Source organism: Rhamphochromis sp. 'chilingali' (assembly GCF_963969265.1).
Source record: "Rhamphochromis sp. 'chilingali' genome assembly, chromosome: 7".
In the NCBI taxonomy this organism is placed as follows: domain Eukaryota; kingdom Metazoa; phylum Chordata; class Actinopteri; order Cichliformes; family Cichlidae; genus Rhamphochromis; species Rhamphochromis sp. 'chilingali'.
The window spans coordinates 35,293,453-35,306,931 of record NC_137934.1 but is presented as its reverse complement, the minus strand read 5'-3'; the positions used below and the strand labels follow the sequence as shown (position 1 = coordinate 35,306,931).

General features: G+C 38.6%; 2 protein-coding genes across 18 annotated transcripts in view; one reads left to right on the top strand and one right to left on the bottom strand.

Annotated features, from left to right (window-relative positions):
* dock7 (dedicator of cytokinesis 7) overlaps window positions 1-1,656 on the bottom strand; it is a 52,868-nt gene extending 51,212 nt beyond the window's left edge. For all 16 annotated transcript variants that reach the window (XR_013972103.1, XR_013972104.1, XM_080886447.1 and 13 more), the window contains exon 1: window positions 1,500-1,656. Coding sequence is in view for 14 of the 16 variants with exons in the window: in XM_080886447.1 (XP_080742573.1) it covers window positions 1,500-1,537 (38 nt within the window). In the remaining 2 variants the exon portion in view is untranslated. The remainder of the gene's footprint in view (window positions 1-1,499) is intronic.
* Window positions 1,657-3,047: 1,391 nt separating this feature from the next.
* Window positions 3,048-13,255, top strand: atg4c (autophagy related 4C, cysteine peptidase). Of its 2 annotated transcripts, XM_080886452.1 has the most exons (10): window positions 3,050-3,440; window positions 3,839-3,922; window positions 4,458-4,682; window positions 6,475-6,814; window positions 7,612-7,682; window positions 9,444-9,646; window positions 9,831-9,909; window positions 10,681-10,757; window positions 11,234-11,353; window positions 11,735-13,255. In XM_080886452.1, exons 1-10 carry the CDS (start codon window positions 3,365-3,367, stop codon window positions 11,900-11,902), a joined length of 1,443 nt encoding a protein of 480 aa, XP_080742578.1. In that variant the 5' UTR covers window positions 3,050-3,364; the 3' UTR covers window positions 11,903-13,255. The 2 variants fall into 2 exon arrangements, with proteins under 2 accessions (XP_080742579.1, XP_080742578.1); XM_080886453.1 differs by lacking the exon at window positions 3,839-3,922 and having other exon boundaries at window positions 3,048-3,440.
* The last annotated feature ends 224 nt before the right edge of the window (window positions 13,256-13,479 follow it).

Sequence of the window (13,479 nt, the reverse complement as noted above, 5' to 3'; positions counted from 1 at the left end):
GACCCACAGCTCTTTGCCGCCTGTCTTCCCCTCTCTCTCTACCTCTGCTTTCCTGTCACTCTTCACTGTACCCTTTCAAAAGGCCAAAAAATATGTGATAATAGCTTTCATTAAAAAGAAAGAGTGTAGCTAAACAAGTTCAGCAGAGAACTCTTGTCCTTTGTTACGTGAATAATTTTAGCATGTTAAAAAGCATTCCAACAGGCTGTGAGAAGATTAACAGGGAACCATTTCAACTTTTATTGAGGCCTGTTATGCCCATAATACAGATATAATATCACAACTGCAATATAAAGCAGCCAAATTCAATAACAAATCTACTTTGTCTACTTAAACTGAGCCAGAAAAATGTCATTAAATGCCACAGGTTTCTTAATGAGGGCCGCGACTTATATTACTCTGCATGCTCATGTGCATGCCATCCAAAAGGCATCTCAGAATCATCCTGTCAGTAATTTAATAATAATGTGAAGTCCCAATAATACGATGGAAAGTTAATATATGGTAGATTCATATTCTTTCAGTCGGGACATAAACAACTTCTACGGGAAAATGTCAAGATGATAGTGAACTTACTACAGTTCAATAATGAAAACACATTTGCTTCAAATAGATTATCGATTTTAAAATAGACAACACTCAGGAGCATGTCTGTGGTCTTATGTAATCATCTTTCCCTTCACTGTGGATCACAGTGAAACGCTCTCCAGAGAGATGTAAATTCTTATCTCATCTAACAGCACCACATAGAGAACAGGTCAACCAGCAGGCACGCATGCATATACTTGCTCAACAATTTTTAAAACGCCTTCATTGTTCGGACATTAATTGATCAGCAATAACAGTGATTAAATACGTCTATGTTGATCTGTACTGTACAGCTATCTGAACACTGACTGGGAAGATGGCATTTGACAGCTTGCACAAAGCCCTTTGTTAAAGAGATTACTTTGATCTGTCTGAGGGGCGGGGAAGAGATTATAATATCAGTATTTGATATCAGCGGAGGGAGGCTTTTGTTCCAAGTAATAAATGTGCAATCTCGTTTCAGTTAGGTAAATCTTTAAACATAACAAAGTTCAGGCACATCTCTCCCAGTGCCAGTAGTACCTAGCTGCCCATCGTTAGCTACTGTAAGCGAGATAGCTACTTGTCCAAAATTAACGGTTATCAATTTACAGTAGCTACGTTCATTTCGGTAATTATAATTATTGAAAGTCTGTTTCCTCTCCACCCCGGAGACATACATAAATATGATATCACTCCTTTGTTAGTATTCACTGGTAAAGGACAGTAGCAGCTAGCAGTGTCGCTGTCTGTCTGGGTGGGTCTGAGCATCTTTGCAGTCACAGCTAACAAGCGGCTAGCTCAGAGCAGCAAGGCTGCGCTGGCGGCTGGGCCTCCTTCATAGGGTTCCCTCAGCATTGGTCTGAGGGCGACCTACATGGAAGTCCTCGGTGGGCATTTTGCGAGCACGTTGCGGTATGTTAAGTCTTTACCTGCTAATTTTTTGGGCGAAGGCGCGGCGTTCAGCCATGGCAGTGGCCGCTGATGTGCTTAAGCAAATTCCCAGGCAGGCAGGCAGCAGGCAGACTCCGTTTTCCACTCAATACGACCACAGGGAAAAACGGGAAAACAGGAGAATGGATCATTACCGTAATGAACGTAACGCTGTGCCACAGAACACACCCAATGAAAAGTACTTGCGCATTCTCATTTCAAAAAGAACTCGGGTGGGTTAAGGAAGAAGGATTACGGATAAAATACTATTAATGAGCGAACATGAACATCTTTCAAAACTAAAGACACTTGAGAATTATCGGGAAAAGCAGTTATCACGAAATTATAGTAAAACCAGGTGCAGGACCTATAAGAAGCTGAAATATGTAAATTTTGCATGATTATACATGTCAAATATTTTTACTTGCATTTTTTGTCTTCACGGGTAAAGCAGCAGTATTTGTTAATGGATAATAATAATTTATAAATTAAGTTGTAAGTTAAAATATTTGTTTCTCAATATATATTGGAGTAGAAATAAGTAGAAGTAAAATATTGATGTATAGTGCTTCACATTTGTACTAAACTTCAACATTTGATACTTGAGTAAAAGTTACTTTTTATGCCGATTTGTATGCATGAGTTAAACAAAGGAGTATTTTTTAAAAAGGACTGGAAGTTTGCTGGAAGTTTGTGCGACATAACTGAGAATAAAATATATATATGAAAAAAGAACTACTTCATTGTCGTCCTTAACAACCTTAAACAATAATCATAATACCGTAGAAATGAAAACAAATAGCATAAAGACTTTGTCAATTGTAGATAATGCAAATGAAACACATTCAAAAGAAAAGAGACTACATTTTATCATCTTCTTCTTTTATACGGATTACTTTAGAAGCCACTGAGTAATGTTGTCTTCAGGTTTTGTGAAATAATAGAATAAAGTTTTTGTTTTTTAAAAATGACAATTTCAATAAAGTTTTTATTTCCTGAAAATCGGTTTACAGTAAATGTTTAAATAGACTGCAGTACGCTGTAGTAAAATCAAACACGCAAATTTAGAGAACCATTTGTCAACATTATTAAAATAATTAAGTCGCAACCGTCTTAACACTGTTAAGACTTAACAAGTGTCAACAGTAATAGGAGTTAAACTAAATAGTCGAATTTCTGTAAGAGAAAGAGAAAAATGAATATTATCAGGATAACTGTATAACATTGATAGGTTAAGTCTCTACTGTATATTACTGTAACGGTACACTAGATCCATAAAAAATAAAGGACTGAATGAATAAATAAATACGATGAAAATGAACATCAGCCGTTGTTGCGATGTGATTAAAATATTTTTTTATACCACGCCCTGCCCATTTGTACGACAGAGAGCGCTTGTTCTTATTAAAAGAACTACCCAAACAAAGCAGAGTGGAGTTAAAGGCAGTTAATAATGGGAAACCGCTTTTAACGCCTCCCTGTCGGGTTGTCTGGATTTCTTTTTCAGGCTAACCCTCGCGGTTCCCAGCGGAAGCACCGCGAGATCACCTGACTTCACTGTTTCTACTTCCTCAAAATGTAAATATTGGCGTTCGTGTTTGGAGTGTGAGTTCATATCGCAACTACTGGACGACAAACTGTGTTTTAAATGATCTTTTTGACATGTTTCAACACGGAGCTGCAACGCGTCTGTGAGGGAAACACGAACGGATGGAGGAAACTAAAATGAAGCGATGTTCTCACTGCAAGCTTTAATGTCATGTCATTTTTGTACCTCGAAGTCATAGTTAGTTAACACTGTGTGTCCGTCACGTAAAATGGTTGTAGGCTGAATGGGAATGGGTTTCCTCCCTCACTGTTTCAAATGGAGAATAAAGGGAGCGACGAGGTGGAAAAATTGAAGACAAAGTTCTTGTCCGTGTGGCACAATGTGAAGTACAGTAAGTAATTGGCTGCAGGCTTACACACGCACACACACACACACACACACACCAATGTTTAGCCCTGAGTGCCTGCTTTGTTTTCAATGCACGCGTCACTGATGTGTTGCTTTGACTTGTCCATGTTCTGTACAACAGAACACGCACTCACACAGTCTTATGCTGCTTAGTCACTCCTTAAAATAGTTCTTCATCAAACTTTTCCACATTGTATTGTATGTTTTCCCTCTACTGGCCTACTTTTGTCCAATGGCGAACGCTCTCCGTCTTATTAACAAGAAGTCAGGAGTCACGGAACTGACCCAGTACACTTACTGATTAGTTTCCTAGGATAGGTGTGTCAGTTAAATCTCGCCATCGATGAAGCTGTGACATATTGTCTGTTTACTCTGTCTTAGGTTGGGCTCTCAAACCAAAGACGTCATTCAGTAGAAATTCTCCCGTGCTGCTTCTGGGAAAATGTTACCATTTTAAGGCTGAAGGTATGCATGAACACATGCAGGTACATTAATAAATGGACACTTTTATGCTGATTGAATTCCCTGTAATAAAAAGTCACATACAATACTGGTTCCCCAAAAGATGGGAAACTGTGTGAGAAACAAAAACAAAAAACAGAATCACACATCATTATACCCCACACAATTATAGGCTCACTTTTAATTATTTTATGTACACTTGACCCAGCACCCAACTTTATTGAAAAAAATTGTATACAGTATATATGTACGTACAGTATGTAACAAATAACTTAAGCACCATTATTAACTTGTGTAATTTTTATGAATCAACATCTAAGTAGATATTGTTTAGATCATTCTCATATCTGTGGTTAGTGAAATAGCAGGATTGTGTCTTTGATCCATCCATTGAATTTGTAGATAAATTGCGCTAAGCAGTTACGCCAATTAGTATGAGCCACAAGTAAGAAATGGCAATAAGAAAGTTAAAATGATCATTTTATTATAATTGACACAATTAAAAAGTAACTGCAAATCCCTTTTTATCTTTTTTTAGCCACAGATGAAGAGAGTCCTACTGAAGCCTCTGTTGAGGACCTTGTTATGGGGGATGTGGATGCTTTCCGGAGGGATTTTGCATCCCGTGTCTGGCTCACCTACAGGGAAGAGTTTTCCCCTCTGCCAGGCAGCACGCTGACCTCTGACTGTGGCTGGGGCTGCATGCTGAGGGCTGGTCAGATGATGCTGGCTCAAGGACTTATGTTGCACTTCTTGGGAAGAGGTGAGGAAAATGATGATACTGCAGCTGTGCTACAGTATAACCCCTTACAACAAGATCTATGAAAAATAAAAATCATATATCATTCTAAGTTTAAATATTCAAATTAGTTCATTGTCCAAATGTCTTTGGTCCCAAGCGGCACAGTGTTGCAGTGGTTAGCGCACCTGCCTTTGAATCCATTGGCTATGTGGGGCTTTTCTGTGTGGAGCATGTTCTCCCTGTCCATGTGTGGGTTCCTCCCACAGTACAAAGACAGGCATGTTAGGATAATTGGTGATTCTAAATTGACTGTAGGTGTGAATGTGTTATCCATGAGATAGGCTTGTGACCTTGTGCACCATGTACCTGATGTCTCACCCGATGACAGCCCTGGCAGTTTAGGTGTACTAGTCTGGTGTTTTCACCTGTTTGTGTTTCAGACAAACTCTATTCTCCTAAGATCTCTGCAGTGTAAACTGCTGAGTGTTTCTCTTTGTTTTCCAAAGACATCAACTGTGAGATAACATCTTTTGTCACTTTAATTAAGCTTAAATTTATTTTTTGTTTAATGCTTATTTTTGAAAAACTCGTTTGAAGTTTGAAGAGTTTCCTTAATTCGTAAGTTTTTAGTTGGTCCAAGGCATCCGAATGAGCGAACTCTTAATATCTTTGTAAGATCCATTGTCTCTCAACAGCTCTAGTCTACATAATGAATGACTGCCGGTTTAAAGCAGTCATTTAGAAAACAATATTTAAAACTTGTTCTTCTGTCAAATCTAAAATATGTCACTAATGAAATATTTCTCTATAAAATGACTAATGGCCACTTTAGGATATTTATTGATCAATTTTCGCTTTGATTCACTTTGAATCAAGGTCATTTAGTTAATGCCTTAGACTCTATTCTGGTCCATTTTATGGACTGGGCCACTCCCATTCTCCCCGCCTTCAGCTCCCTCCCTGTTTGTAAGGCTGAGGCACAGTTAAAATGAAATACTGGGACACTCAAACTTGTAATTGAACAGAATGACACCTATTCCTTTACAGAAGCACACATGGTTCAGAGTCTTTAGGGCAAAAACCTTTAATTTCAAGGTCTGAATGACTTTTTGTTCTTAATGTTCTAAATGGAAGTTTGATATGTTGAATGATCAGGTTCAAAGATCCTCATAAAGAGTTGGTCAAAGGAGTTGACTCTATTATTTTCTACTTCTCATATCAGGCTTTAAAAACCTACAGCCTGTCCTTGCACTGCAAGTACTGTGTCGTGTATGAATTCTCTAACTATTTTCTGTCCTGCTAGAATGGTGCAGATTACTTATGTAACACCTTTGAAGTAACATTTTGTAGTTTATTTTACCCTGCTTTTGAGAGATTGCAGAGAAACCCCAGTAGGGGTTGGAAAAGTAAGCAATCTCTTGAATTTAGTAGCTTTTAGAGCTTCTCTTATCAGCAACTGGCACCATTAGACGTTCGCTGTAGCTGCTTGCGAAAAAATTGTCTCCGTTAAACTCTTTGTGTGGTTTGGGTCATTGCCATGTAGCATAGTCTCCTGGAAAATCCTTGATACAGTTTTGCTGTCATTGTTCTCTCAATGGCTGCAAGGCATCAAGGTTCTGAGGCAGCAATAAAGCCCCAAGCCACAAAGGTCCCTCCACTTTGCTGAGATTTTGGTAAATGCTGAAAAATTTCTATCAGTCTACAGAACTTGGAATTTAAATATTCTGAGATTTTTTTTCCAAACAAACTTAAGTAGCATTTGTGTTCACAGAGGAAATGTTAATTGTTGCTCACATGTTATATTTGTCCAAAGACTGGACTTGGTCAGAAGCACTGACACTCCAGCCTTTAGACACAGAGACGTGGACTACAACTGCAGCCAAACGTCTGGTGGCCTCTCTGGAGGCTTCCCTGCAAGGTGCTCCTGGACCCTCTGTACGTAACTCATCACCACAGGCCCAAGCACTTTCCCTTGGATCTGCAGAGGAGGCAGATGCACATTTAAAGGAAATGTACCACCGCACTCTGGTGTCTTGGTTTGGAGATAGCCCTTCGACTCCACTGGGCCTCCACAGACTCGTCCGCTTAGGCCTGACAATGGGAAAACAGGCCGGGGACTGGTACGGACCAGCTGTGGTGGCACACATCCTCAAGTAGGTTTAACGTTTTGGCCTGAACTTACAATTGTTTCCATTTGATTTGATTGATTTAATCATGACTACGTGATGGTTTAGTTTTGTTTAGGACAAAAATAACAGGGTTTTGTTACTGATTGAAGTTTATATTAGTTGCCATGTTAGCCTTTTTTTTTTATATATATATATCTACGATTTAAAACATGTAACAGGAAAGAAAATGTACAAATGCATCTTTGTCTTGACATAAAAAATTTTTTTCATAAAATAAAAGTAATTCAACAAAATAAACATTTTCTTGAGGTCAGTAAATCATTTTAGCCCGAGGAGGGAGACTACACCAAAACATTTGTACTGCTGAAAAATAAAAAAACAAAAATAATAACCTGCTTAATGTATGTTTAATTGTGCATATGTAAATTGCCTGTATTAAAATCATTATACCCATTATACCCATTATAAAGCCTCCGCATAGCTGTTCCACAAAATTCATTTGTGCCAATGAATCATCATCTAATGCAACCATGTTTACATTAAATGATGGAGACTTAATTTTTTATTAATCATCATGAAATAATTATAATGTATACAATCTAGTGACCATATGTGTTTATCAACAACTGTGTAATTATCTGGAAATATCTTCTTATATTTTAACTTGTTTAAAACACCCATCTCTTGCTATTTAACTTTGCAATGTGATGATGAACAAAGCCTCGATGTCGGGTTAGCATAACCTCCAGATACAAACTTCCATTTCTCATCCATTTCCTCTCTGCTTCTTCTTCTTCTTGTCTTCCTTCTCTTTCTCTTAGGAAAGCTGTCGAGGAAGCGATGGACCCTGGTTTGGCGTGTATAACTGCCTATGTCTCCCAAGACTGCACAGGTATGAAAGATGAGCCTGCTGTTGATAAAACAGGAGACTGGGCACAGCGCCCAGGCGGACCTTGCGTTTTCCGCCATCTTTTTGCTGCCGTGAGATCGGAGCTGCGTAAAGCAGTGACAGTAGTCTCGCTGTGTCTATTACCCAACAAACACATCCATTCCAAAACTATAACCTCCTACTCCGGGCTCTTCTTAACCTCAATAACTTGAGAGCTGATTCTAAAGTCAAAGACAGACAGTTATTGGTGATGTATTTATCTAAATGCAAACTTTGACTGTTTCCTGCTTTTCATACTATGAGAATTTGTGTATCCTCTCTTGTTTCATATGGACAGAAAGTGAAATCCAGGAACATTACCTTGAGCATTTTTAACTTTGCCATTTTAAAAAATATTTTCTTGAGAATGAGATATTAAACAATCAGTTTATTCCACAGATAAAACAGCTCTTTAAATTCACAGTCTCGTTAATACAGTAGATTTTTTTTCTGGTTCATAGTTTGAGTAATTAAAAAAATAATTATTGCTACTATTTTTAGTTATTATTAAGTAAAAAAGGGATTTAAAAAATTACCATAGCACACACTAGCATGCACCAGACTTAACAAGTGCCACATGCTAACTAGCACAATTAGCAGATTAGCATTATATATATATATATATATATACACACACACACACACACACACACACACACACACACAAGTGAAAGTCATGTGATAAAGAAAGCACAACCATTTTTACTTCTAAGATTGTATGTGTCATGACATAAAAATTACCTGATCCTTTGAAGATCTTAAAATTCCTTAAGCATAGTCTCAAATGAACACTTGACAAATGAAACCATACCGTGAGACCATAGTATAGAAGTCATCTGTGAAAAAGTGGAGTTATGCATGATGGTCAGACACCTTCTGTTTGGTCTCGTCTGTCAAATGGACAGACGCACCTGAACAAACAAATAGTTTGTTCAGGAGCGACTCCGCAAACCGGAGCCATGCTGCCTCTTTTTAGAAAAAAAAAAGAGGCTTTCTACCTGACAACCCTTCCAAACCAGTCATACTTGTTCAGTCTTTAACTATACTGTCATGAATTTTAACATTTAACATGCTGCACTGAGGCCTGTAGAGTAGATTTTAAAAAGGCTAAAGAGGTGCTCAGTGTTCTTAACCACAAAATCTGACCAGCCCCTGATAGATAGTAGTTTAGCTACAGTGATGATGTGATCTTTGAGTATCTCTCCCATCATGTAGTTCCCCTGGTTACATGAATGTAAATAAAGTATCTACAACACGTGGATGCTACTTTGAAAGTAATGAGCTCTACTGTGGCAGCAGCAGGGGGCGATATCATAACAAGAGAAGATGGTACACGGTTTACCCTTTAAAAGAAAAAGTTTTGTTTAGTTGTATAGTCAAAGTCATAATCAAATAACAAAATGATCTTTCTAAGGCAGAGACTTTACCATAAGAGAAAAAGCAAAAGCCACCCTCCTTTTTAAATTCAGTATAGTGGCATAACTGTATAAGGTCACCATTCTGTGGCAAAACTGTTTTTGTTTTGGGGTTTGTTTTTTTATTTTTTTTTATTTAAAAAAACAAAAACTTTTTTTTTTTTTAATTAAAAAAAGAAAACAGGAATGTGACAAAAAACAATGTTTACCAACTACTTACTGCTGACTGTTCATCCAAATAGATTTTGGTGAAAAACACAGCAGACTGAATGACCTCGATCTGACCTTATGTGTTATTGATCCTTTGTAGTATATAGCGCTGATGTCGTCGATTGCCACAGGGCACCGAGAGCAGAGCGGACCTCTGATGAGACACCAGACGCCCCTACTCTGCCACAGAACGACCATCCAGTGCATGCTTCCACCTTACCGGAGAGCCGAGCTGTAATCATCCTCGTCCCTGTTAGGCTCGGAGGGGAGAAGACAAACCCAGAGTATTTTGACTTTGCAAAGGTGAAAAATGCATCTAGATTTGAGTGGTTAAAAAACAAAAACCCTACAAAACAAATATTAGATTCATATTAATAAGAACGAAGATGTTTGGAGATTAAAGAAAGTCAAAATAACTGGATTTTGCCACTGGGATGGTGGGAAACTTAACCGCGCATCTCCGTTCTGTCCTTCTGTGTCCATTTAGAGCATTTTGAGTCTGGAGTACTGCATAGGCATCATCGGAGGGAAGCCCAAACAGGCCTGCTACTTCGTGGGATTTCAAGGTTAGTAATGGAAACGAGGGAAAGAAGACGCACAGAGAGGTTGGTGCGAATAGCAAATTACTTTGCATAATATACCCTTCTTATGTGAAGAGACAAAGTGAGTTAATGTATTCCTGTTTGCGCGAGGAAAACGGAGAGGAGTGGAGATGGAAGCAAGTGAAGCAGGGCTTACTTTATTCTCTCTGACCCATCAAAACCTTGCCCATTTATCACAAGTAAACCTCCCAAGTTGTGAGCCGTAATTGATTTCCATAGGAGGCATGCATTAAATTTCATCTGAGCCCCAAAGTGAGCCACTCTTCATCACCTTCAGGAGCCAGGAGGAACCTTCAGTTGTACATCTTGGCAGTCAATATTTACGCATTTACATTTTACCAATTTGAAATACAGTGGTGGATGATGTCTAAATGACAAGCAATACATTCTCCCTGCCAAGGCGCACCTCGGCGCGGCATTTATCATATGCAAATGGTCGAATATAATTGTGTGTTTGTAAAAGTAATTCCCCCACACAAAAATTAAATGACAACCTCTTTTTGTGGGTGTAAAGGATGGGCTTGTACAAACGCATCTGATTATGTAGAATTTAATCCACCCCGGTGGATATTAAAAAGCAACAACCTTCTGGGAGGCATATTTGACGCACCACAAGCCTAACAGTAGGCTAAGCGTGGTGACTTTGAGCTGCTCTGCATAGAAATTGGGGGAGAAACGCATTTTTGTAATAATCGGATGTTTTTGAATAACTTGTCTTTTGTTTTGTCCTTGCAGATGACAGCTTGATTTACATGGACCCTCATTACTGTCAGTCTTTTGTGGATGTCAGCACCAGCGATTTCCCTCTTCAGGTAATGTGAAATTACACAGACGAGCTGACTTGGGGGGGGGCCCGGTAATGTGAATTTAATAGTTGCTGTTAGTACTTAAGGGTATGAATCTTAAAGCAGCACTCGGTCCAATTACAGAGTCCCCATCTGCTGATTTATTTGCTGCTCGGATAACTGAAGCTGCCACTTAAGAGAAATACGGCAAATACGGGCTCGGCCGCCGTGAGCCTTAATATTTCAGGGCCCGTACGTACAAATCGGCACACAGCACTGTGCCGAAACTTTGTTTTATGCTTTTTGCACGCCGTGGTATACAGTGTGACAAGGTGTTAAATTTCAGATGCTGTGACAGCAGATAAATAGGATTGCATTCATCATGTGACGCAGAATACATCTTATTTGGTGTCGATGCTGTCATGGTGTGTATGTATGCCCCGCAGTCACCTGGCCCTTCAGCTTGATGAATATTTTCATGTATTTTGTCTCTCTTTGTCTAGTCGTATCATTGCCCCTCGCCAAAGAAGATGCCTTTCAGCAAGATGGACCCGAGCTGTACCGTTGGTTTCTACTCCAGAAGTGTTCAAGACTACGAGAGGATCAGTCAGGAGCTGTCTAAGGTGAGACCACAGCAAAGGATACCTTGATAGTTACTGTGACTCTACACAATTCCTCACAATTTCTTTCCTTATTTTACATGCTGTTATTGTTGTTGTAATACTGCTGTATATTCATTGTTTCCTGTCCTGGCAAATATATCCGTCAGGTAACCTGAGTTGGACAGCAGGTGGCACCATTTAGCCATAAATCTGTCTCAATTCTTACTTCTCACACCAGTCGTTTTGTTGTTGTAAACCAAAATCCGTCCTCAAATTTAGAAAAAAAAAACCTTTCTGTTTAAGTGAAATGAATGTGATTTGCATCTTCGAAAAGAAGATCCTAAGCCTTGTTATCTTAAGCCTTTAAAAGCAAAGCCATGAAACACTGCTTTATTGTTCCAGCTGCTGCAGCCATCAGCGAAGGAGAAATACCCCGCATTCACTTTCGTGCAAGGTCATGGCAGAGATTACAACCTGTCGGCAGGCCTGACACCTGAAAAGAGAGAGTGGCCCTTCATCCGTGACCCGCGGAGGACGGTCACCACCGTCGGAGACTTTGTGCTGCTTTGACAGCCCTTTTTTAAAGTCCTCTTCTGATTAATCTAATTTGTTAAAGTCCAGAGCCTCATGTAAGTGATATAAAGGTTTATGGAACTACACGAATACAGTTTATGCATCCCGGACACTTTACTGATGAATTTGTAATTAACTGGTGAGACTTATGTTTGTAGGTAATGTGAACATGTTGAATAATATGCCAGGAAGCCTTGGAACATCTTTTTATGCTCTACTGAATTCAGTGACCCAACATTTTTTTTTGGTGGTGTTTTGAAATGGTATTTTAGCAAAGGGGAGCATTTGGGAGAGCACTGTTCATTTTACACCATTATCATATTTTTGATAGAGATTTTGTGAACTCATCAGATTTCAGAGGACTTGAGATTTTGCACCTTAAATCAGAAGCTTATAATGATCGCCAGGTCAAGTTCACACCTCAGTTTTGTGAATTTAGGACTGAGAATGCCATGTCGAAGTAGTAATTATAAACTAAGATCAGTGTTAGATTATTTTTTAAAAGCATAGGGTTGCAACTAGAGAACTCTTAAGTGTAGGTAGCAGTAGCCTAACAGGTATGGTAAACGTCTTCATTAGTATAAGCTAGGCAGTCTATGAAGATGGGCAGAGCAAGTAATTTTTTCAAACATCTCTGCCAAAAAACAAGAATGAAGAGCATCTCAGCAGCAGACTGCAGAAGCATATGCTTTGAAGGAGTGTTTTAAAAACACTGTTAATATCTTTTTTATAATTAACTTCTTTGTCTTTGCAACATGGTGTGGTGTATTTGCTTGCCTATGTGCATTTTTGCCTGCTTGCATCACAGTGAAAGGGACTAGGATTTGCTAAGGGGTTAACTGTGCCATGTTCTGTAAAGCACAAAGCACTATCTGTTATAAATGTAATGTTAACAATAAGATTCTCTGTAGGATATCACCTCTTTATAGCTAACACGTTTATAACAGCAAATGAATCAAAGAGTTAAAAAAGACTCTTTTAAATCTGATTCAGGGAATTGTAATCTAGAGGCTGCTAAAAGTTTTTTGGGATTGACAATAGAGATTCAAGTCAACACTATAAGCACTGTTATACTACTTTACTCCATTATTTCCACATTTTTGAGAGATATTTTTCATACAAAGAGGGTTTTGTAACATTTCATGCCATGCACCTTGCCATATTTCAGTTTTCTTCATTCTGTTCTCCAGCACTGAGTGAGTAAGAACCAGGTGTGACACAGTTTCATAGTAACTATACATGATGAAGGAAGTATTCCGTCTGTTAAACACATGCTTTGTCTGCTTGGATAAATTGACTTATAAAATTACAATGTTTAACCACTGCCAAGCAAAAAAAAGTTAAATAAACTTGAAATCTTTTTTTCTTTCTTTTGTTTAGTTTGTTTTTTGTTCACTTTAAGAATCCTGAGCCATCCTAGGACAAAAAGAAAAAAAAAATCAGTGCTACATGCAAACCTCAGTGGTGTGTTGAAATGTATTCAGTTCCTTTCTCTCCCAGTCAAATGTAGTAGATTAAAACTAATCGTACGTGCTAACCATCTCTACAGCCCATTAACCAGGAACCGGAAAAAA